Source organism: Rhipicephalus sanguineus, chromosome 3 (assembly GCF_013339695.2).
Source record: "Rhipicephalus sanguineus isolate Rsan-2018 chromosome 3, BIME_Rsan_1.4, whole genome shotgun sequence".
In the NCBI taxonomy this organism is placed as follows: domain Eukaryota; kingdom Metazoa; phylum Arthropoda; class Arachnida; order Ixodida; family Ixodidae; genus Rhipicephalus; species Rhipicephalus sanguineus.
Window position 1 is genome coordinate 215773048 of NC_051178.1, and position 25783 is coordinate 215798830.

Sequence of the window (25783 nt, forward strand, 5' to 3'; positions counted from 1 at the left end):
TTCGCATGAAAAACGTACTTTGGTCCCGTGAAATAATCGGGCCTTTGTTCCATTACTCTCGCGCAAGTAATCAATCGAAGAAAGTTCCGTGCTGTACAGTTACCTTTGTGTACTCTTACTGGAATAAAAACGAGCGTGTGCGTGGTAAACGTCTCCGTAGCGCTAAGCGCTGTCAGCCACGTAGCTTTCCTCAGTAAACCTATCAACTGTCCTACATTTCATGGATAACTGAATAAGAAATGCAGATGAATATTTGAGCACGCAGTGCACAAAGTTTTATTGTAAATCATCGTGCAGGACGGGCTTTGTTTTTGCTGAGGGGTATCCAAATGAACAAGAAGTAAATACTTAATGCCTAGTGTGCGACCGATGGCGGCGCTGCGAACGGCGCCTGTATGACGTCAGAGCGGGGATTCGCACGCTTTCGTCTGCTACGTAGGCCCAGCGCCGTGTTGAAACCACCATTGTGGAAAATCTCAACAAAAAAGCAGTTCAATTGGTTACCTTGCGTATGGTGGCTACTGACGCTGTTCGAACAACCGTGGGTTAGCTTTTAACGTTCATTTAGAACTACAGCTGTTTCGTAGAACTGCGGCCGCTTGTCTCCGCGGCGAGTGCTGCGCAATAGTGAAGTACTGCTCTGTGCCTCAGTGTACTTCATCCGCTCGTGAAAAAGGCGTTAGCTTTCACAACTATCCTAAGGACCCAAAGCTGAAGAAGGAGTGAATAGTCAAGCTCAGAATGGGAAAGCGCGCCACGCCTTCATCGACCGTGTGCAGCAAGCACTTCGCGGGCAGTGACTCCTGCTACCCACTGTACGCGCCACTCTTAGGTAGGCTTGACCGTGTTTAAGCGCCTCGCCAATACTTAAGGCGTTTATTGCACGCAGGCTATAAGCATAGGCGACTTACACCAGGTGCGGCGACGTCCCACTATAGGCGTGCGTAGGGTTCCCCATCAGGGGGGGGGGGGGGCGATGGTTCATCGCAGCGCCCCCCACCCTACTAAGTAAATGTATGGCGCAGATTTTGCGCCCGCGGCCGCCCCCCCCCCCTGCCCCCCCCCCCCCCCCCTCCGTGCGCACGCCTATGCGTCCCACAACCTGCCGCGAAGGCCCCTAGACAAGAAGCCGACGGCGCGGCCTCCGAATCGCCTCGCAGCTAGCGCGCCTCGTGAGCTCAGCTGAGCGGCGCAGGGTCTCTGAGACTACGGCTGCATTTGTATGGTGTACATACGTATTTTACTTATGAAGGCAAGCGCGCGCCTAGCGTACTGCTTATCCTAAAGTCATAAACGAAACCTGTTGCCGCTGTTTAGTGCACAATCTCTAAAAGTTTTCACCTGAGGCAGTATAGACACTGTTTTAAAAGCGGAGCTCTTTAAGCGTTTCGTTAGGCTACGTGGCGTGAAACTCGACCCAGCTTGCCTTTGCCGCGTTAATTTATGTGGCCCTGTGCGTGGTATAATCAGCGATTAACTATTTGTTACATTCTAATACCCATGCGACGGCCCTGTGCGGTGTTAATATAAACTACGGCGTAATATCGTTCTCACTGAACCAACATTACGGGACAAACTGCGATCATGGCCATCGGCAAGGGGGTGTGCAACAAGGCGGCACTTGCGCACGTTTTTGCAGGACGAGAGCTGCGACGCTGATGCGATCTCCGTTGACGGCCTCTACCGCGCATTCAACAACGTGGCCTGCCTCGTACACCGCCTCGCCCTCGATGAGGCACCGCGACCTCTCACAAGCTTTATCTACACACTTCTAGATGCCGGAGAACGGCACGCTTACTGAAATATCGGAAGAAACACCCAAACTAATGAGTATCGTACGGCGGAAACAAGATAACGAGCGAGAACACTCACACATAGTTTCACTTTTTTACCAGCATAGCGGTTGGTGGCATCGGCGCACTCGTCGGCCATCCGGGGGATTTCTTGGCCCTGTCGATTGGGCTGCAACTAAAACAAGTTCAAGATTACACTCGAAAACATTCGTTGCAGGCGTTAGTTGACCGTCGCGAGGCTGTTCGTTCGACGAAGTTCCCACCTGAAGCAGACGATCCGTATACATGAGCAGCGGCTGCTGCAGCGCGGTTGAGAGCAGAGCCCCCGCTCTGACGTCACATGCGAGACTGCGCCACTCCAAGATCTCGAGGCCAATTGCAGTACGCAGTAAGTGGAACACAAGCTAAGCATGTACGAATAAAACAAGAAAACGTCATCCATTGCGAAAACGCCGACTGTTGCCGAAGGCGAGCAACCCGTTCGTTGGCAGGATGCGCTTCTCTCACAAGTACGAGTAATAGTAACGTTCGGCGTGCTTCGTGCATTATTTCGGGAATGAAGAGCACACATTACCAGAAAGCTGCAGTCAACGCATTTTGTTTGCCGGAAATCGGGTCAAATCGTTCACAACGAAGCGCTGTTGTGTGCATTTGTATACGCGCCGACAACCGCCTATCCACACTAGCGCGGCGACGGTGCTGCCACCTGTAGCCCGATCTCACTGCGAATAGGGTGTAGTACACATGTGGCAAAGAGGTATGTAGGCCAGACAGACAGGGAGCACCGGCGGGAGCACCGGCACTACGTCGAAAAACTCGCCTTGTCTGGCCACCTCGCCGCGCAGTGTGCACGTTGCGGTTGCAAGCCACTGTTCAAACGACGCGCATTCGCTAGCCAAAAGTTCTGATCAGATCACGAGGGAAATTATCGAAGCGGCAGAGATTAAATATAGACACGCTGTGAGCTGCGCTTCAATATGTCTATCGGAGAAGGAAATAATATTTTTTGTCACGTCAGCCGCCTGTTTGATTGTTTGGTCGATTGCCTTGTGTGCCCCTCGACCCCCTAACCCCCCCCCCTCTTTTTTTTCCGTCGCGCAGTGCCGTATATATCATTGTCGGAACTGTGGATGTGTTCCGCTATTGTCTAATGTTAGGATTATTGGTAGAGGCGGGGGCAAGGTGGAACGCGAAATTCTTCAAACGTATCATATCAACATGCACGGTGGCAATTGTGTCAGCACTACATCCATTGCTTTGATGCAGAAGGAATGTGGGTTCCTATCACTACCGCGCTAGATTTTCTGTTTTCAAGTAGGCCACTTTTGTTATTGAACAGTGCACGCGCCCGTGGATTTCCTGGAACATGTTGTTTGCTAATAAGTTGATAGTCCAGTCGTTGTGTGTGCCACTTCTCTTCTTAGTCCGTCGCCTTGTCCACTGGTTTATTCTTTCAGTGTATACAGAGACATTACTAAAATCAGTTACAACCAGTTGTTGGATTTCCATCAGTCGCTGCGAAAAGGCGCCCACTAGAATCCTGCGCTGTGCTATGCAGTGAAGACGAGGCTGAGGCAAAGTTGGCACAACCTCATGGTTATTGAGTTCAATTTTTTTTACAGCGATAGCTGTTATGAGATCATTTCAACGGCCGTTTTTGGCGCCGTAGTTGCCCGCCGCCGCCGGCCATGCTTTATAACGTATGTTATAAAGCATAGTGGGAGAGTGAAATAACGACCGTGCGTCAAACAATATGAATTACGTAATTGTGGATCGTTTAAAGCTTCCAACCCATTACAAAGGGCTCAGCCATATTTCTTCATCGTCATCAACTGTCGCATCAACAAAATGCACATAATGCCTTACAGATGGTACCTCGCTTCTCCGCAGAATAACGAATAATGCCGTGGCTGTTGCTTCCCAACTTGCCAAAAATTATGATTTGTGGCGTAGTGGGTACGTTGCTAATGTACTTGTATTAGTAGCCACAAGAGGGTTTATAAGGGGCTCTAGAAATACCGCTCTTCCAGCTTTCGCTGTGACTGTGCTCCGCTTTCCGCGCAGGCCTGGCGTTTTTTTGTCGTTTAAAACAAAAGTCTCTCTTTTCAGACTTTTTTTTTATATATGGCCAACAAAGTATGCTACGCAACGATGTAGTCCAGTGTTTTTACTTGAATCGCTACACTACGAAAGTGAAGCCGCAATACGGGTCAAAAGGCTATTTTTTTCAACTTTGTCACAATTCTGCCACACTGTTTTTGCTTTATCATTTCCTGAAGTGTTTTAGAATGAGTGAGTATATGCACTTATAAAGCCCATAACGTGAATTGATTTCTGAGAAAATAAATTTAGGAAGTTTGCACTAAGTTGCGCAAAGCTTGGGTACAGCGAAGCCATGGTTGAACCTCATCTCGTCGTGCTGCAGCACAGAAATCGCAACGCCGGCGGCGATTGAATCCAGCGTGCGTGACCAAAGAAGCGGCAGCCAAGAGACGGGCGGATCCGGAATACGCGCAAAGCTTGCCACTCGGGATGTGTTGAAACCGCTGTCCCTGAGCCACGGTGTAAGAAACTGTGGCTGTTACTATGGCAACGGCTCGGCGGCGGCTTGGCTATCTTTAGCAAAAAGTTTGTATACTGACTATAGAGGAGAAGCTCCCCATAGGGCCCGTGCATTGAGTCCCATAACCGTCCGTGTGCCGCCATGATGGAACGATACGAACTTTGCCACCTCCTGAGACGCTTGCTAGATTTGACGATAGTATTCAGCTTTATTCTGCCAACCTCTGCGCGCTATTTTTTGATGCGTGAAGCTGTGTGTTCTTGTAGTATTCTCCGTGCAGCTGGCCCGAATGATAGCAGATAAAACTACCAGCTGTATATGCATGGTTTTCAGTAGGCACGCGCTACCAATACGAACAGAGCTTCTCCGTTCGCTGACACGTGGCTCGCTCGACAGGTTCGCAGCTCGAAGCACACAGTGCGCGGTGCTTCGACTCGCAACGACGTGTATCCAGGTTTTTTGCGGCTTTTTTCCCCTCAAAATTGCCGTTCTTCAGCGCAGAGGGTCATATATAAGAGAAAAATGTCGCTTGCATTTGCAAGCGACATTTGCAAGCAACATTTGCAATGTAGTGGCGAACGTGAGTGAGACGTCACCCGAAAGCTTCAATCAAAACGAAAGTTACACGGTACACGAAGGATTCATCGCCGTTAAAGATACTAAAAAAAAAAAGAAAAGACTTCGGCTGCGACTAGTTGCCACATAACTTTCAGCGCTTGTCTCATCTCTTCTTTCCTTTCCGTCCTGGTTTGCACTGAAGTTTTCACCTTCAAAGAAAAAAGCCCTCCCATGAAGTCGAGTTGTTGGTACAGCTGGAATCAGACTTGTCTGGAGCAGCCAGTCGGCTGCTTCAGCCGCAGTTTTTTGCAAAAATATGCAGAGAACGACGCCGTAACGATACCAAACATAACCGTGCCGCATGCTTCTGCAGTAATTAAAGCATGAACGGAAGCTTGTGGCTTGCGCAAGGTAGCAGCTGCGTACAGCGCCAGCGTCCACAGCCACACGCTCAACCGCTCTAGACAAGTGTGACTGTACGTGTTGACAGGAAACGCACATGACGACACACTGCGACAACTGTGACATACACGATGCGCAAACCAGCGCAATCGGCCGCGAGCTTACACTCGCACACTCTGGAGTGTTCGTGTTGATATGATGGCGCCATCTGGCAAAGAGGCCTGAAACGCTCCTTTCTGTGCACAGTAAATTGCATAGACACCCATTTTTTCTTTCCTTAAAGTATTTGGAATAAACATAAAACAACGTCCACACGTTTTTAATTTTGCAAATGCTTCTTATACCCCTGTCACACGGGCAGCGTTAACCGCGGTTAAGCTAACTACGGTTACGGTTAACCACGGTTAGAGGTAGCTACACGGCAGACGTAACCGTAGTTAGTCTCTTAACCATGGTTATCGCAAACCGAGCTAGGCAACCTCGGTTTATGCTCGCAAACCGCAAACCGAGTAGTAGGCAAGATGGCGGACATCCCTGCAGCGGCGTGTGAGTCGGCATCGGCGACGATGAAACGTCAAAGGCGTACCAGCTGGCCAGACGCGACAACACGAGCGCTGATACGCTTATGGGAGGACAATCTGGCAGCACTGCGCTCAAACATGCGCAATGCGCGAATTTACGCTAGAATTCTCCAGGAGCTGAATGCCGGACTGCCACATGGCGAAGGACCCTACAACGCCAAACAGCTGAGGCTGAAAATGGATAATCTAGGCAAGCGCTATCGGTAAGCACTGAAGTTTTTCACTTAAAATATAAATGTCGTAATAACATGTCCAACGATGACATTTACTGGAGTAAATATGGCAGCGCAATGGGAGTGGCGAGCGCAACCTAACGTAGTTGCTTGTTTGTCTCGATCGGCAAAGTGTCGCACGTACAACTGGACTGGTGTGCATGTAACGTGACGGTTGGGCCTCCGCAATCTTTTTAATGTTCATGTTGCGTTTCTGTTGCTGTTACACGTACAGTACGGTGCCCACTAGCGCCAGCATTATCGCGTCGCGGTGTGCGGGCGGTCTTTAGGGCCCATGCCGCATTAACTTAAGACGGCTGTCCTCGACGCCTTTCGCTAAACGGAAGGTGGAAGTATTGCGCAAAATGAACTACATTTCAGCAGATGTACGTTACGGTGCCCAGAAGTTTTTACTTACTGCTTTGATTACATTTGCTCTGTTTGTCTAGAGCGCTCTGCTGCCCCCATAGTAAAAAAGACACTGAACTTTTACTTGACCATTCTGAGGCGCAAACTTCTATTTCTTGAGCCTGTAGAACACATGTTGAGCTGAGTTAATTCGTCAGACGCCCTTAAGCTGAGACGCGAATTGCTGATAAGTTGCAATTATGTGGGTGAGATTTTCGAGCAATACTCTTGCTGTACAACCTCTGTATACGCGAAATAAATTCTAATGTTGACGAAATGTTATCTAACATTCTCTGGTGCTTTTATTTTTTTTTTAATGTCGCTGCATTCTAGATTATCAAGTAGTTTCAGAGTCCCAGTCAGTAACAGAAAGCCAGAGTGCATGAGTATTGACGTGCCCATAGGTGAAATGTTCATGTAGACAAATGCCAGCCATGTGGAATAATGCCAAGATGTTTTCTCTAAAATTACTTTTTTTTTTTATAGCAAGGAGCGACTTCTTTGTACGCGGACAGGGTCCAGCACTTCAAAGTGGCCATACTACGGGCTGCTCCACAATTTTCTGGGCTCTCTGCCCATGAATGATGATCTCCTGGTGGAGGAAAACGTTGAGGTAAAGCACAATTCTTCCTTTCTTGACAAAGCAGTATGCTGTTTATGACCATGCAAGAGCGAAGGTTTGAATGGAAAAGTACATGTATGGCACACAATGTTTTTATTGATGTTGACGTTTGAAACATGTACAGCTGAAATATATCATTCTTGGTCATAAAAAATACAAATTCTTTGTGGAATTTTGTGTGTGCTGCTAAAGAGGCCAGAGAGATATAAAACACAATACTCGGGGAGCTTGTCAGAGGGTTTCTCCAATGCGGTGAAAGCACCAGGCACAGTTTTGCTCGTTAGGTTCATTACGTGGGTGCACTTGTGTAAGGCCTAAGAAGCCATTCGCAGTTTTTTCCTTTTGAGCATGTAAACATCATGTGCCAGCATGCTTCGAGTCCCCAAGTTAGAGCAGAAAGTCATTCCGATATAGCTGAATCCACAAAACAGTACTATAGAAATCAAACGACAACATACAAACAAGTACATCGAATACTGTTAGGAACGCAGCAAACATTTTATGATCATTAAGTGGTGACTAACACTCACCACTAACACTTAATGTTGAGCTGATATCGTAGCTATGAGTGACACTGTATGGAAGGTCTGTGAGAGCTTTCAAGACCTGAAAGTACGTTACATTTCACTGTTGACCTTTACCTAAATGTAAAAGTACACGAATCCTGCATTTCACTTATACCGGTGCTGCTGCTAAACAGGAAGTACTTTTGCCATTATAGTGCCTTTATACAGCACTGTGCAGGACATAGAATGACAGAAAAATTTCAGTGAAAATCTTGGAAAATATCTTCATAATTTAAGCGCATGGCTCGTTCACAGATGTTTTCTTTGATCTTTCATGGTACTGAACAAACATGAGCAATTTCTGTGCTCGAATATAAACAATTGAAAATTGTGCAGTAACCTCACTTCACTGACCAACCCACAAGTGTCGCAAAAATGCATATTGGTCAAACATCTGAAAACCAGCTGCATAGAGTACTGTCTTCACGATGTTTTCTTGTGCGTTTTTCTGCCCAGATTCCAGAGGTTACAGAGCCGCCTGAAGGCGCGGAATTGCTTGCCTCATGGGAGGACCATGGAAACGAGGAGAATGTGGTGCCCGACGACAACGCTGCGACAACGAATGAAACCCCAGAGGAGACATCCTTGCCGTGCACAGACACATCAGGGGACGCTAGCAAATCTAGCGCTCCTCATGATGACAGTGGTGGCACAAGAAAAGCACGCAAGCGGCCACTAACCACTGCTCAACTGCTCCTTGAAAGCCACAAAGAGGAGATAGATCACATAAAAAAATCAGAAAAAAAGAGGCAGAAGCTAATGAAAAAGCTTGTGAAGCTGCAAGGCGAAGCTAACGACATAAATGCGAGCATGTGTCGCATGATGGAAAGGTACTTTGAGTCAAAGGACACTGAAAAATAAATTTTGTTTTGTAGTAAGATTTGCAGTGAAATTTCTGAAGATTTCTCGCAGTGCCCACACACGGGTTTTGGTTTCGGGGAGAACCAAGAAAGGTACAGCTTCAATCACAAAATTGCAAACAACTGGCTATGTTACTAAACAAAATAGTGAAATGCATATCTAGAAGTACACATTGTTGGGCTAGTCGGTTAATGTTCAAGTGGAAGCCACAGTTGTGGCTTTTTCGAGCAAAGAAATAACGAGGGAAGGGGTTTAGGGGAGCACAAACTTTCGACTGTTTATCCAACACTTAGTGCAGCGCAATATACTGGCATAGATAGGTATATATAGGCTTCTGCGCATGTCTGTGCCTATGTCTGTGCATGGCATGTCGCTGGCCATTGACAACCAGAAACAAATAGACCTAGTGCTGCTAGATTTTACGAAGGCATTTGACTGCGTGTCACATAGAAAGCTAGTCTTGAAACTTTTTTCCGTTTTGGGTGACAGTCCTATTGTTCATTGGATCCAGGACTACTTAACAGATCGGCAAGAGTTTGTGCGAATTCATGATGCAGCATCCTCATCACAACCCGTCACATCAGGAGTACTGCACGGCAGTGTTCTCGCGCCTATGTTATTCCTTTTGTACATAAATGATTTACCGTCCATAAGCAATGTAACATTCTGACTCTTTGCAGATGACTGCATCCTATACATCGAAATAAATTCAACATCAGATCAAGAGACACTTAACGAAGCCCTAAGCCGTGTTCATTACTGGTGTCAGGAATGGCAAATGAAGATTAACATCAAAACGTCTGCAGTACTCTCAGTAACTCGTAAAAAGGTGAAATCTGACTTCAACTACACAATCAACAACATCACAATTCCACAGGTGAAAGAACACAAATACCTTGACACTGTCACACGATCTCAGGTGCGAAACCCACATAAAAAACATCACATCATCAGCCCTAAAAAGGCTTTTTGTTCTTAGACATCGACTGCGACTCGCACCATCTAAAACAAAGCTACTGGTTCAACCAATGCTAGAATATGCCATAGTTGCGTGGTTTCTTCATACCAAAACGCATCTATATCTCAACTAGAAGGCATACAATGGAAAGCGATTCGCTTTGCATTCAATAAATACAAGAGTACGGATTCGCCAACAGAACTGCTAAAGCAAGCTAGATTACTAAACATAGAAAGCCGAGCTAAAATAGCAAGACTAAAGTTTCTATTCCAATGTATGAATGGAGACATTAAGACTGATGAAACCAAGTTCATCTCATTAACACTACAAGACCAACAAGACGGGAACACTCCCAAACATTGACTGACTACTCAACCAACACAAACTGCCTAAAATACTCTTATTTTCCTCGTGCAATTAGAGAATGGAATGAACTAGATAAATCGATCACTAATACAAAGTCCATAAACACATTTGTAACATCATTACTAAACGCTCTCATGTCAAGAGTGCCTTGTACTAAGGAGCTAACAATGTACTAAGTATTTTTTTTCTTTTATGACTATTGTATGTGACACTATGTTCCTCCTGCAATGATCCCAAATGAGATTGGCAGTATTGTTGAAGAAATAAATAAACAAATAAATCTGAACTCTGTAGGCAGGGGTATCCCCGTCGTGGTGGTCTAGCGGTTATGACACTCGACTGCTGACCCGAAGGTTGCAGGATTGAAACCCAAGCTGCCTTCTTGATGGATACAGAAATGCTTGAGGGCTGTGTGTTTAGATTTAGATGTACGTTAAAGAAGCAGATGTCAAAATTTATGGAACCGTCAACTAGAGCATCCTTCATAATCTTATTGTGGCTTGGAACATTAAACCCCAACAATTATTATTGTATGCAAGGGTAAAAACTACGACATATTAATGACATTGTGATGTACTCGCACGGCATTGTGGTCATATCGCGACACAGGCAATGCATAGGAACTTTCTAAGTCACTACACAGCAAAATTCTAATAGGAGCACACGCAAAGAGCACATCATTCCTTCTTTTCGCAGCATTTTCTCATTTAGTAGAGTGCAAGTGTTCAGCGAGGGCATTCCTCACAGCCACACCAGATGGTTCCACCCGTCTCGTCGTACAAACTGGTTGAGGCCGTCTTCGGTCTTCATTTATGACGGCATCCACCCACAAGACATCGCAGCGATCATTGAGCTGTTCACAAATGTTGTGCAGAACACAACATGCACGGATGATGCTGTTGACATTGTCAATGTCACACTCGAGCGTGTGCAAGATCCGGAAGCGTGCCTTCAGCCGGCCAAATGCATTTTCAACTACACGCCTGGCACTCGAGAGACGGTAGTTAAAGTACTGCGTAGGGGAACTTCTAGGGCCAGGGTGAGGGTAAGGCTTCATTATTGTTGGCTGTAATGGGAACGCCTGGTCGGCAAGCAGCACAGGACCAATTTCCACATTCTTAAGGAGCCTTTTGTCTTTGGTGAATCGGCTGCCAGCCAGCACTTTAGGAAGCCGTGACCGCTGAAAGACATTGGAATCGTGGGTTTTCCCAGGCGTTCCTACATTAGTGTATTGAAACTTGTAGGTGTAGTCCACAACAGCTAATAATATGACGCTGTACCACCCCTTATAATTAATGTAATCAGCGGCATTCTCTTTTGGGGGACAGACTTCAATATGGCACCCGTCCAGGGCGCCCATGCCTTGAGGAAACCCTGTCACTGCGGCAAACCTGCGTACGTGCTCGGCGACTTCGCGTTCCCTGGGAAATTTTACGTAGCGGGATTCTAGACGGCGAACAACAGTGGCGCAAAACTCGCGGAAAACAAGATTCACTGTGGAGCGGCCAACACCAAAGATATTGCCCACACTTCTGTCCTCAGCAGAGGTAGCGAGGCGGTAGAGCGCTATTGCAACACGCTTTTTGAGTGGAATGGCCTTCCGCATATTCGTGTCCAGACGCCTCATGGACTCGCAAACACTGACTATATAGTCGAAAGTGGCGCGGTTTACACGAAAGTTCTCCTTGAACACATTGTCGGGGACGTGCGGAAGTGTCGTCTCGTACCACGACACCTCCCGGGGGTATGCCCAAACAGAACGTTCGCTGGAGTAACGTGCTGCAGCTGCCAATAAAAGCTGTCGGCTCCTACGCCGCGCACTTTCTAGGTCAGCCTCCACAGCTTCTAGTTCGACGATGACACTCAGCTGCTGCCTGCGCCGCTGCTGCGCGGAAGCTTGGAAAACAGAAAATGCGGCCCAAAATTCTCTGTCACGGTCACTACCAAGGGCCATCTTGTCCTCACGTAAATCGCACGGCCACGCACAAACTAGTCAGTCACGCACACACAGACACACACAACACGACGTGAATTTTCGCCAGAACGAAGCTTCTCCGGTCGCACACAAACGTACACGCACGCAGACTCGGTCACACACACACAAAAAAAAGAAAAACACACACAACACGACGTGAATTTTCGCCAGAACGAAGCTTCTCCGGTCGCACACAAACGTACACGCACGCAGACTCGGTCACACACACACACAAAAAAAGAAAAACACACGCAACACCACGTGAGGCACTCCCGGCGCAACAAAGCCTCCCGGGTCCTCGCTCAGCTCACGGATGTACAGTAAACGCACACAAACTTATCGATCACACACACACAAAAAAAAAGAAATAAAGCACCCACAACACGAAGAGCTCACACGATCTGACCCCGACTAACGTTGATTTTGGCACGCCATTACAACTACGCTGTTCAACAGATTGTCCCGGCTAGTCTTGGCTCTCGCGATGTGTACGTTTGCCAAGGTTGGAAGACTTTCTTTGAAAACCGCTGTAGTTCTCACTACTTACACCTTATTGAATGCTTAAAATAGTCAAACAGTTATTGCACGATCTTACACTCCATAAGAGTGTATTCTAGTAATGTTTTACTTGTTGTCGTCCAAAAAAATTGCCTGTGAATTTCCGCTGACACGATGATCATGTGATTGCGTTGGTTTGCTTAACTGAGCCCGTGTAGCACCGGCAAACCGCGTTCGCGTTAACTACGGTTAATCCTGCTAACTACGGTTAAGAATAACCGCAGTTAACGCTGCCCGTGTGACAGGGGTATTAATGGTTGATATTGCTAGTATTGTGAGCATTGTAGAGAGCTAATTTTAGTGTTTCTCTAAAGTATTGTACTGGCAACAATGACAATGTACCAAAATTGCGGCGCTCTTGTGGTTATCGCTTTGGTAGCCCAGCTTTTGCTCTATAGTCAATATATTAACTCTGATTTTTAGCACAGATGGCGCACAACTGTAGCGGTGGCTATGGAAGTGGCGCAGCAGGGTTTTTTTGTTCACGGACGTCAACTGCTAGCTTTAACAGCTCCTTTTTCAGACAAAAAAAGCGCTATATATGCAGCATTCTGCGATGTTTTACCACAGTCGAAAATAATGTGAGTTGAGACACAAGCGAATAAAGTGCCATAGTCATGGAAGGACGACGCCTTGAATAATTATATTGTATGGTCGCCCGTTTGATGTCGTCACCGACCATCATGCACTATGCTGGCTGTCGTCATTGAAGAATCCCTCGGGCCGTCTCGCCCGCTGGGCACATCGCCTGCAAGACTACGACATCCGCGTGCTGTACGGCAACGGACGCCAGCATGCTGATGCCGACGCCCTCTCGCGCTCCCCCTTGACGGACGACAATGCCCCCTGTGCAGTATCTAACATTGCTGTTTCCTCCATCGAGTGGACCCGGACTGGGGTTCGTTTATTTTTAATAAACTTGTTCTCTCTCTCTCTCTCTCCATCGATGTTCACACCATCGCTACCGAACAGCGCAAGGATAAATGGATCGCCTCGCTGATAGACTTGCTCACTGATCCGTCGGCAACACCAACCTCGCGCGTTGCGTCGTCAAGCCCACCATTTCGCCATTCCTGACGACCTACTGCACCGACGCAATTACAACGCCTACGGCCGCCAGTGGCTACTTGTGATACCCCGCAGTCTGCGTTCTGAAATATGCGAGTACTTCCACTCTGATCCACAATGCGCGCCCTCTGGGATATCCAAAACCACATTCGACAACGATACTTCTGGCGAGGGACGTATATACCGCTACGTGCAGAAGTTCGTTCGCTCCTGCCTCGATTGCCAACGTCGAAAACCTTCAACGCACGTGTCACCAGCCGGTCTACAACCATTACCTTGCCCTAACCGTCTGTTCGGGCGCGTGGGTATCGATTTGTTTGGACCACTTCCTCTGACATCGGCTGGTAACCGCTGCAACTCACAGATGTAGAGGGAGTACTGCAAGAGTAGAGCGACTGTATTGCTCTCGCCAGAGTTTTTTAACGCCGTGGGGGAGTAGTGGAGAGTTAGCCGCTGAACTTACCCTTTCCTTGAAGGCAGAGTAAAAGAGACGGCGAACTCTCTGCTACTCAGATAGTGTTCCCAATGCACAGAACTCCCGCCCCGACCTAGCGTGAAGAGGGTTGGGAACTCCCTCCTAAGAAGACGGAGTACAAACTACCGTGAGCTTCTGGCCGACACCACACAGCGATATATAACTGTCTCTTAACCATAATCCTCCGAGCGTAGACGCCACAGATGTCACTTTAATGTGCAAGTTAATATGATAGCTTTCAGTAATAACAGAAGAAAGTGTTTGTGATCGTGAACCTTTGGTTTCTGAAACGCCAACAGAGGCATGCTTCGAAGCCTCGAACATCGGCAACTTCTAACGCATCGCCAACTTAGTTTACGACACAAACAATCGAACCTGCCACCATCAGATTCTCAGCCGAGGTCTCTACCACTACGCCACGCTCCAACGCAACGCTCTTGCCGTAAAAAGACTAGTCAAGACAGAGATCACCGCTCGACTTCATCTTTACGGGTCGCATACTGAAGATAGACGCGATCTTCCTTTTCAAATGAAATTAGCGTCTTCATAACACACAAAACAGCTGACGACCACGAATGACATTCAATTACGTGTATTTTCTCGCGCTATCGACGATCATCCGCACAGCGCCCGTGTCAGTGTACTGATCTGCATCTCAATCGATAGGTGCAACTACATACATAACCGATCGCAAACATCAAATTGAACGTGCAAGAAAGTATGCCATCATGTTAGTTCAACAAGGCGTACCAATTGACAAGTCTGTGTCTGCGAAGTGCCGGCGAGTGCGCCCGGCGGCTTTCGGTGGCTGCCGGGTTGCGTTTGCTGTACGAACACCGTACTCAAGAAAAAATGGTCCATTCAGGTTAGCCGATACTAAAGCTCTACTGTAAACTCATTTTTACACGTCGGAATTGCGTATCCTTAAACCCAGAAGCGCCGACAGCATGTACACACGGACTCGGCAGGTGCGCTAGGCCTACCTTCGCTGGGAGTCGTACGGGTCATATTGAGTGCGACCGATCTCGGCGCAAGCGGCTGACGAAGGTTGAAGAATGCGCATTTTATCGTCGAAAGCTTTCCACTGTTACATTAAAATGCAACCGAGGTTGAGCGAAAGTGCGAGAATCGCCAGAGATGCGTTTGCATTGTGGCTATGTTGACCGGCGTTGCTTTTCTGGCGTACGTGCTGCGCCTGCCGCGGCACCGCATGTCCGATCGGACGCCAGATCGTAACGTCGTAAGGTATTCATAAGCCAGCCCTGGTAAAAGATCGTCGAAAGTGTATTCGTAAGCGCGTGGCTACAACTCTCAGACTTGGGCATCAGCGGCTGCACGCCATTGAGCCGATATCATAGAGTCCCAGCTGATATTTGGAATTTACGAGTGAAAACACCGTTGAATATTATGCTGTTTTATAGTAAAAGGTCGATGTGCCAATAGTATTCCAATAGATCATTAGATATGTACACGTGTTCATTGCATATTTGCTGTGTAAATACGCACAGCAGACCTGTTACCACCGGCACTGGAAGGGGGGGCAAAACACCATGGATATATATACCGGTTACCGGGTGTATGGTTGTGTGCAGCGCCAGTAGTGAATATGTTCAGTATTGTTGTGTTGTGTATGAATGAGTGTGCGGATTTGAGTTCTGTGTATGTGTGAGGTAATCTTGAGGCATTTCAGCCAGGTTCACTGTTACGTTGTAGAAAACGCACGAAGGTTTTCTTTCTTTTCCCTTTTTTTAAACGTTAGTCCTGGCAGCAAGAGTGATTCCACTTTTGGAAGGACTTCATGCACTCTAGCCCAACCAGCATTGCAAAACTCTGCCAGGGAGTAGCGAAATTCCAGCCGAGAGTGTATGTACTCCATTTCAAAAGCACGACATTACTCTGGCGAGAGAGCTTGTTCACTCTCGTTCAGCCAGAGTACCAGGACTCTGTCGAGAGAGTGTGCCTACTCTGTGCAGCAGAGAGTTCCCAGCACTCCTGAAAAGGGAGTGAAATATGGGACAAGCGTTCACTCTCGCAAAGAGAGTTGCTAGCAGTCTCTTGCCGATAGGACGCGTGTAAAGACGTAAGGACAAGGTCGGTGCTTGTCCTTGTTCCGTCCTATCACAGCGGAGCTTGGTTTTCAGTATGGAGGTCGTGAACGTTTGCGATGCATCTCTTTCCATCGTCGCTGTTGACCATCTAACGCTATACGCTGAAACCGCTGCCCTCCCAGCGGCTACAGCGCGTGATGTTGCCTCCTTCTTGCTACACCGATTCATGCTGTGTCATGGCCCACCCCAGGAGCTTCTCAGCGATCGAGGCCGTGTCTTCTTGTCGGAAGTCGTCGAAGCCATTCTCAAAGAGTGCCACGCTGTTAATCGCAAAACTACTGCTTACCACCCGCAGACGAATGGCCTAACCGAACGCTTCAACCGCACGCTCGGCGACATGCTCTCAATGTACAGGTCGGTCCACTGTTAAAGGGAACAATTGCGTTCAGGGCACGTCAGGATATCGCTCTCTTGCAACAGTACAGTGGCTTAGATTTACATAAGACTACTGGTGGTTGACAGTTCCGACTCCCTTTGACAGACCAGTACCTTGAACAAACAACGTTTCCACATCCACTTGGAATGAGGGGGCCAGCAAAATGAAGGGGGCTCATTCGAGTGTTCCCTTTAACAGTGGACCGACCTGTACGTCGCCGCCGATCACACAAATTGGGATGCCATTCTGCGCTTCGTCACCTACACCTATAATACCGCCCCTCAGAGCACTACTGGCTTTTCACCCTTCTTCCTGTTGTACGGAAGGCACCCGTTGCACACCATTGACACGATTCTACCCTACAAGCCGGATCCATCTGATTGTGCGCCTATTTCTGACACAGCCAGGCTTGCTGAAGAGTGTCGCGAGCTTGCAAAGGCCTTTACAACGCACGAACAAGAGCGGCAGAAGAGCCTTCGCGGTGGCACCACCTCTTCTGAGTCCACGTTCCTCCCCGGAGCGCTCGTATGGCTCTCGGTCCCTACCACTGCAACTGGCCTCTCTGCAAAACTACTGCCGAAACACGAAGGCCCCTACCGGATCGTCGAGCGCACATCCGCGGTCAACTACCTGATCGAACCTATCGAACCAGCTTCGGACATGCGCCGTCGAGGGCGCTACATAGTCAACGTGCAGCGCCTCAAGGCCTACTATGACCCACTCATAGTAACGAGCTGTTAGGTCGCCGGACGGCTCCCTTTTCGTACCCGGGGTAATTGTGGCGAAGCAATTGGTACTGTTTAACGGTTGCGCTCTCCAGCGGCTCCTAGTGGGTCGTCCTCTTCTAAACGCCGCTCGCGCTCGGAGCCCGTGTTTTTGCCTTGACTGTCGCCATAGTGCATTGTTGCCGAGTGCCGTCCAGTAAACAGCTTAACAATATATATATATATATATATATATATATATATATATATATATATATATATATATATATATATATATATATATATATATATATATATATATATATTGTAGCGAAGCGTTGGAAGTCTGTAATGGGTCGCCCTCTCGAGCGCTTTCTAGTGGGTCATCCCCTTCAGCTCTTCTCGGACAGCACGCTCCTCGCGCTCAGAGTCCGCGCTCTGTCTTGACTGTCGCCGTTGTGCTTCGTCGACTAGTGCCGTCAATAAACGCCTTTATAATTTGGTGGAGAGTGCTGCGCCGTCCAACCAGCTTCGGTCCGTTCGATGCCCCTGGCGCTTCGATCCCGTACCGTGCCCTCTACCATGCCTCAAGACGCCGCCCAGCAAACGCTTCCCCCTGTACCGACACCATGCCCCGGTTCCCCCCGCATGCGCGACCCTCCTATATTCACCGGCGCGGATGGCACTGACGTGGAGTACTGGCTCGCGATATACGAGCGCGTGAGCGTACCCAACAAATGGGACGAGGCAGGAAAGCTGAGCAACCTGGTTTTCTACCTCGCGGGTGTGGCCAGCCTGTGGTACAACAACCACGCAACCGACTTCCTCACGTGGTCTGATTTCAAGACCGCCATCATCAACGTGTTTGGCCGACCTGCCGTACGTAAACTGCAAGCGGAACAGCGTTTACGTGAACGAGCTCAGCAGACCGGTGAGTCGTTTACCAGCTACATCGAGGACGTCCTCGACTTGTGCAAGAAGGCCGACGTAACCATGTCTGATTCTGACAAGATCCGACACGTTATGAAAGGCATCGACGACGATGCCTTCACCATGCTGCTCGCCAAGAACCCTCGTACCGTGACAGAGGTGATCACGCTCTGCCAAAGCTACGAGGAGCTGCGCCGGCAGCGGTTGCTTACCCGTCGACCTCCATCACGCGACGCCGACCTCGCTGGCTTGTCGGCCATTTCTGATCACTCGGGCTTGCTCGCCGAGGTCAAATCATTTGTGCGCGAGGAAATTGCCCGCCAGTTTTCTCCACTGACCTTGCCTCAGTCGCAGCATGTTGAACAGCCGTCGACCACACTGCTGCCTCCCTTACGCCGCGCTATTCAACAGGAAATCGCGGAGGTTATGCCGGAATACCACCAGCCACCTCCGGCGCTTGCGCCACTCAGTTACGCGCAAGTTCTAGCCAGGTCACCCCCAGCGATCCCTGTGTCTGTCCCACATCCTTACGCTGAAGTCGTCGCCAGACCACAGGCCTTCCAGGCGAGTGTGCCGGCTGCGTACGCCGACGTCATTCCTAGGCCACGACTGCAGCCCACCATGCAGTCCTATCAGCCGCCGCCCCGTCCACCGCATCTTGGGCCATGGATGGGACCCACCCCGGCGAACCGATGGCGCACTTCCGACAACCGCCCCATCTGCTTTGCGTGCGGTTGCGCCGGTCACGTCGCCCGCTATTGCAATCGCGTGAAGTCGCCTCCAGTCGCCTCAACCATGCCAAGCCAGTCGAGCCGCCCGTATTACGATTCACCGCCGCCTATGTCACCACCGTCTCGCCCAGCGCCCTCTACCCGCCGTTCACCGTCACCACGACGCCGCTCACTGTCCCCGATGCGGCCACGTCTGGTCCCACGCGACCAGGAAAGCTAGTCGTCGCAGTCCACGAGGCAAGGGCTGCGACGCGATCGAACTGCGAAAGCCCTCAGCGAAGCCCATCGAACGTGATAGACGTGTTTGTCGACGGTGTTCGTGCATCTGCCCTTATCGACACTGGAGCCGCTGTATCCGTTATGGACGCAAAGCTTAGCCGAATACTACGCAAAGTGACGACGCCACTTTCCGGGCTCTCGCTCCGTACAGCCAGCGCCCAACGTATTCACCCTACAGCGGTGTGCACAGCCCGCGTCATGATTAAGGACGCTATGTACGCCGTCGAAATGATCATAATTCCTGCCTGCTCTCACGACGTCATCCTCGGATGGGATTTTCTCTCCCGCCACGACGCCGTCATTCATTGCGCACCAGCCGAAATAGAGCTGTCACCATTCTCTAATTTGACGCCGGAAGACAGTCCATCGGCTGCGAGCAAGGTACTCGTCAAAGACGACATCAAATTGCCTGCAAACTCGTCAACGGCGGTGTCCGTCTACTGCGCCAGTCTATCCGACACCGTTGCACTCCTCTCGCCATATGACCGTATTTGCATGAGGAAAGGCTTGCTGGTGCCTTTCGCGACCGTTCAAGTCACTCAGGGAAGCACCTCTATTTTTGTAATCAACCCCTCCCCGTACAGTGTTACGTTGGTGCGAGGGGAATGCCTCGGCAGCGTGGAACCCCTCGAAGACGCACAAGTTATGGACGAACCCGATGACACGCACGGCCGCAGTTCCAGTACGCTCAGTGCTGTTTCGATGTCTGGTTCATCACCCGCTGACGTGTTTGGTTCCACCATAGCTGACAACCTTACGCAGGTCCAGCGTTCCCAGCTTCTGGACCTGTTGGAAGAATTTCGCTCTTCTTTCGATGTCGCTCAAACCTCTCTCGGCCGCACGTCGGCCGTTACGCACGGCATCGATACTGGCGCCCACCTGCCACTGCGGCAACGTCCATATCGCGTATCTCCCACAGAACGCCGTGTAATCACCGAGCAAGTCGACGACATGCTTCGACGCAATGTTATTCGACCCTCCAACAGCCCCTGGGCGTCTCCTGTCGTTCTTGTTGCAAAGAAGGACGGTTCTGTGCGGTTCTGTGTCGACTACAGACGACTCAACAAGATCACTCGTAAGGACGTGTATCCACTGCCGCGAATAGACGATGCGATTGACAGCCTGCAAGGCGCCGAATTCTTTTCATCTCTCGATTTGCGCTCAGGGTACTGGCAAGTACCTATGGCTGACGACGCTCGACCGAAGACAGCCTTTGTCACGCCCGACGGCCTGTACGAATTCAACGTCATGCCGTTTGGGCTGTGTAATGCGCCAGCCACCTTTGAGCGCATGATGGATACCGTTCTGCGCAACCTGAAATGGCACACGTGCTTGTGCTACCTCGACGACGTCGTCGTTTTTGCTCCGGACTTTTCCACCCATCTTCAACGCCTACGGCATGTTTTGACGCGTTTGAGCAACGCCGGTCTTCAACTGAATCTAAAGAAGTGCCGATTTGCAGCACGGCAGCTGACAATCCTCGGCTACGTCGTGTCCAAGGACGGAATTCTCCCCGATCCAGGAAACTTCGCGCCGTGACCGAGTTCCCGAAACCTACGTCCGTCAAAGAACTGCGCAGTTTCGTAGGACTGTGTTCCTACTTTCGGCGCTTCACTCGAAATTTCGCGACTATCATATCGCCTCTGACGAAGCTCCTCGGAAGTAACGGGCCCCTCCATTCATGGTCGTCCGAGTGCGACGACGCTTTCGAAAAGCTCCGCCGTTTGTTGACGTCGCCTCCCATACTACGCCACTACGACCCTACGGCTCCTACAGAGATACACAGAGACGCTAGCGGTGTTGGCCTTGGCGCTGTCCTTGCGCAGCGCAAACCAGGGTTCCCTGAATATGTCGTGGCATATGCAAGTCGTACGCTTACTAAAGCCGAGACCAATTACACCGTCACCGAAAAGGAATGCCTGGCGATCATCTGGGCCCTTACGAAATTCCGACCTTATTTGTATGGTCGCCCATTTGATGTGATCACCGACCATCATGCACTATGCTGGTTGTCGTCACTGAAGGATCCCTCGGGTCGCCTCGCCCGCTGGGCACTTCGCCTACAGGACTACGATATCCGCGTGCTGTACCGCAATGGACGCCAGCATGCTGACGCCGACGCACTCTCGCGCTCCCCCTTGCCTGACGACAATACCCATAGCTCAGTGTCTCACAATGCCGTTTCTTCTATCGACATTCACACCATCGCTACTGAACAGCGCAAGGATCACTGGATCGCCTCATTGATAGACTTGCCGACTGATCCATCGGCAACACCATCCACTCGCGTGTTGCGTCGTCAAGTCCACCATTCGCCGTTCGCGACGACCTCCTCCACCGACGCAATTACGGCGACGGCCGCCAGTGGCTACTCGTAATACCCCGCAGTCTGCGTTCTGACATATGCGAATCGTTCCACTCTGATCCGCAGTGCGCACACTCTGGGGTATCGAAGACCTACCACCGCATTCGCCAACGGTACTTTTGGCGAGGGATGTACCGCTAAGTGCAGAAGTTCGTTCGCTCCTGCATCGATTGTCAGCGCCGCAAAACATCAACGCACCTGTCGTCGGCAGGTCAGCAACCTCTTCCTTGCCCTGAGCGGCCGTTCGGGCGCGTTGGCATAGACTTGTATGGACCACTTCCTCTAACGTCGGCTGGTAACCGCTGGGCCATCGTCGCTGTTGACCACCTTACGCGATACGCCGAAACTGCCGCCCTCCCAGCGGCTACAGCGCGCGATGTTGCTTCCTTCCTGCTGCACCGATTCATGCTGCGCCACGGTCCACCCCAGCAGCTGCTCAGCGATCGAGGTCGTGTCTTCTTGTCGGAAGTCGTCGAAGCCATCCTGAAAGAGTGCAACGTTGTTCACCGGAAAACTACTGCTTACCACCCGCAGACGAATGGCCTCACCGAACGCTTTAACCGCACGCTCGGCGATATGCTCTCGATGTACGTCGCCGCCGATCACACCAATTGGGATGCCATTCTGCCTTTCGTCACCTACGCCTATAATACCGCCCCTCAGAGCACTACTGGTTTCTCCCCCTTTTTCTTATTGTACGGCAGACACCCGTCGCACACAATCGACACAATCCTTCCATACAAGCCGGATCCGTCTGAGTGTGCGCCTATTTCTGCCACAGCCAGACTTGCTGAGGAGTGTCGGGAGCTTGCCAAAACGTTTACTACGCATGACCAAGAGCGGCAAAAGAGCATTCGCGGTGACACCACCACTTCTGCGCCCACGTTCCGCCCTGGAGCACTCGTATGGCTCTCAGTTCCTACCACTGCAACTGGCCTCTCTTCCAAACTGCTGCCCAAGTGCGACGGCCCCTACCGTGTCGTCGAACGCACATCCCCGGTCAACTACCTGATCGAGCCCATTGAACCATCTTCGGACATGCGCCGTCGAGGGCGCGACATTGTCAACGTGGAGCGCCTGAAGCCCTATCATGACCCGCTCATAGTGACAGGCAGTTAGGTCGCCAGGCGGCTCCCTTTTTCGTACCCGGGGTAATTGTAGCGAAGCGTTGGAAGTCTGTAATGGGTCGCCCTCTCGAGCGCTTTCTAGTGGGTCATCCCCTTCGGCTCTTCTCGGACAGCACGCTCCTCGCGCTCAGAGTCCGCGCTCTGTCTTGACTGTCGCCGTTGTGCTTCGTCTACTAGTGCCGTCAATAAACGCCTTTATAATATATATATATATATATATATCGACCACATGCAATCACACTGAAAAATTTGAGGCTGTGCAACTACTGCCTCAGCAGCTCACATTCACAATACTGGTACAGCCTCAAATTTTTCAGTGTGGTTGCATGTGGTCGAAAAACAAGTAGGCCCTCTTCATATGGAACCCGCATAGCTTCGTAATGCTGTGACCTTCGATGTCGTGTGTGTGTGTATATATATATATATATATATATATATATATATATATATATATATATTGCTACCAATTACCCAAAGCAGTAAATTTGCAGAGATTACTTAGCGCGGCACACTTTAGCTTCAGAGCGAAAAGCTCCAAGTGCTCTCCTGGGATCTCAATTTTTTTATTGCGATAGCAATTATATGGACAGCCTGGGCTGATTTTTGCCGTCGCCGTCGTCATGCTGCGTATATGTATAAGTATGTATATACACATCAATACCCCAAAGAAAAATAAATCAGAAAAATGCTTCCGAAGCGCGGAATCGAACCAGCGACCTCTGAATTCGCAGCGCGGTGAGCTAAGCACTACTCCACAAAGCGTACATCCCTCTGGCAGCTAACGGCGAGCGTTATATACACACCCTTTACCGTTTGAAGCATTTGAAGTCCTCCGAGACGGAGGCGCTTATAAGCGTTTCTTCATTACCAGCGAGATGGCGCTAGGAGCGCGCGGGCGCACTTAAAGGCGTCGGCCAGCTCTCTCGCTTCTTCTATTTGCGCAGCGAGAACCTTGCCCTTCCGCTGTCTGCTCGCGCGGGCGCTCGAACAAACTACCGCAGTGTTCATGATTCTCAGCAGATGGAGCTACGTGGTAGCTCTCACCGCGCGTCGCGTGCGTGTAGCTAAAAGCGTTTCAGATGTCGTGCACGTAACGTACGTGTACTTTTCACGTTTGCGTATGAGAAGTCCCTACGTACGTGAAATTAAAACTGTCCAGTAGCTGCCGAGTAATGACGGACGCACGGTAGTCGCAGCGCGTCCATCATGGGCCGCTTTTCTTGCTATCGCATTCATTGCTTCGCCCTTGCGGCGAAACTGTGACTTTTTTCCCAAAACTACTGCCTCAGCAGCTCACATTCACAATACTGGCACAGCCTCAAATTTTTCAGCGTGATTGCATGTGGTCGAAAAACAAGTAGGCCTCTTGATATGGAGCCGCATCGCTTCGTGATGCTGTCACCTTCGATGAAAACTCTTAGACAGAATGCACGACAAGTCGATCGCCCATGCTGATTTCTACTTCAATGGAGTATGCTGGAAAAGCCCTTGCATTTAACACTCGCCTTTCGCAGGTGTCGTGGGTGCGGCAGCGTGACTTGCACATCCTGACGGTGGGCACGTACACGTACACGTCCGACCAGCGCTTCCACTCGATCCACTTGGAAGGGTCCGAAGACTGGACGCTCGAGATTCGCTACACGCAGAAGTGGGACGCCGGCGTCTACGAATGCCAGGTCTCGACCGAGCCCAAAATGAGCCTCAACATCTCGTTGTCCGTGGTCGGTGAGTGATCGCTTTTGCTAACACACCGCGTTGCCGAGAATCCTAGCGTAATCTCGAATCATACTTCCCATACGACTTTCAGAATGTCCATTGGATCATCATTGTCACGTTTTTCCGGATAGCCGGTGGTGTATAGGAGGAAAGCACAAGGGAGCGCGTTACAAAATTGCTCTCCGAAGTGGCCCTCCACGAATTCGCAGAGTGCACGACTATAATATTTTTCTTAATTTTTTTATTGCTGATAAGTGAAAAGGGGTAGTCATGGCCAAGAGATGGACTTTTTCATTTATCTCTATTTCATTAAAAAAATGAAGCGCCACGCCATTCCAGTGTTGGAACAACACTGGGGCCTTTAAGCATGCCTGCAGCAGGACACTGGGCACTACTGGCTATTTCCATTCCTTCATTTTCTGAAAGGAGCTGTTTGAGAACACTTTAAATGAGCTTCTTAACTGAAAACCGCGAGACAAGCTACAGTCTAGACTTAATTGTAAAAGATCGAACGTATATAGGGCTATTTGTCCAGTCGTATACTTGCGTAAAAGCCGCGGCTTTCTCAGTTTTACTTGCGTTACTTAGCTGAAGCATCAGGAAGATTGCGCTGCTATATGTGCCTATCAATAATGACAACCACAAATTCTGCTTTATGTTAATGTGAAGCGTATTGAGGTGAACGCAGGCTCTCGCAGGCAGGCAGGCAGGCAGGCAGGCAGGCAGGCAGGCAGGCAGGCAGGCAGGCAGACAGACAGACAGACTAGAGCACTGCACGGGCCGTGATTTTCGGCCCGGGCCCGGCCCGGGCCCGGACTTCGTTCAAGTTTACCCGCCCGAGCCCGGCCCGGTGATTCAATACGCGACCCGAGCCCGGCCCGAACCCGAGAAAAAATTTCGCCTACCCGGCCCGGCCCGGCCCGACGGCAGATCAGGCCCGACAGAGGCCCGAGAGCCAATAATATAGGTGGTGTTGCCAGAACGTAGAATCTACAGCAAGGTGTTTTAAGTAGCAAATATCTACTCTTTGTTGGCGAATATTTCGCTAACAATTCTACTTTAACCTACGGTAATTTCGTGTAAAAAGGGGCTCACGGTGGAAAGAGTTGAGTGGAAATACTGCGTACAATGAACGTTTGTTCGGCAATGGTATGCTATAACTTCTTTTTTTCTTGCTAATGCAATACGGATCATCAAGAGTGTTTTGTAGCAGATATTGTAGCACGGAAAGTGATTTGCAGCATGAGTTCAGTTTCGATAAGAATTGCAATAAAGAGAAAGGAGACAGAGAACACAACACCTTATTGCGCTCTTTGCTGAAACATAAAACATGCTCTAACGACAAAGCCAATCGAGCACCCTTTCGGATATGTAACACCTGTCTTCAGCATGGCAGCACCTTGCCACAGCAAGATGGAGGAAGAAAGCCAAGTTTATTACCTTGCTGTATGTACACTAATCTAGATAAAAAGAACAAACCA

At 49.7% G+C, this 25783-nt stretch overlaps 2 protein-coding genes across 2 annotated transcripts in view; both read left to right on the forward strand.

Moving 5' to 3' along the window:
* LOC119388279 (uncharacterized) overlaps positions 1 to 25783 on the forward strand; it is a 406814-nt gene that overhangs the window by 316250 nt on the left and 64781 nt on the right. Inside the window, exon 3 of the mRNA XM_037655960.2 lies at positions 24101 to 24311. Within this exon, the coding sequence (XP_037511888.1) occupies positions 24101 to 24311 (211 nt within the window). The remainder of the gene's footprint in view (positions 1 to 24100; positions 24312 to 25783) is intronic.
* LOC119388280 (uncharacterized) lies at positions 5657 to 8583 on the forward strand. Its single transcript, XM_037655961.2, has 3 exons — positions 5657 to 6100; positions 7004 to 7130; positions 8162 to 8583. Exons 1-3 carry the CDS (start codon positions 5838 to 5840, stop codon positions 8564 to 8566), a joined length of 795 nt encoding a protein of 264 aa, XP_037511889.1. The 5' UTR covers positions 5657 to 5837; the 3' UTR covers positions 8567 to 8583.

Bases quoted from the DNA above. Each gene is read 5' to 3' on its own strand.
- LOC119388280 (XM_037655961.2), top strand. From the start codon at position 5,838: ATGGCGGACATCCCTGCAGCGGCGTGTGAGTCGGCATCGGCGACGATG. The intron at 6,101-7,003 runs GTAAGCACTGAA...TTTTTTTTATAG, and splicing joins AATCTAGGCAAGCGCTATCG to CAAGGAGCGACTTCTTTGTA. The intron at 7,131-8,161 runs GTAAAGCACAAT...TTTTCTGCCCAG, and splicing joins TGGTGGAGGAAAACGTTGAG to ATTCCAGAGGTTACAGAGCC.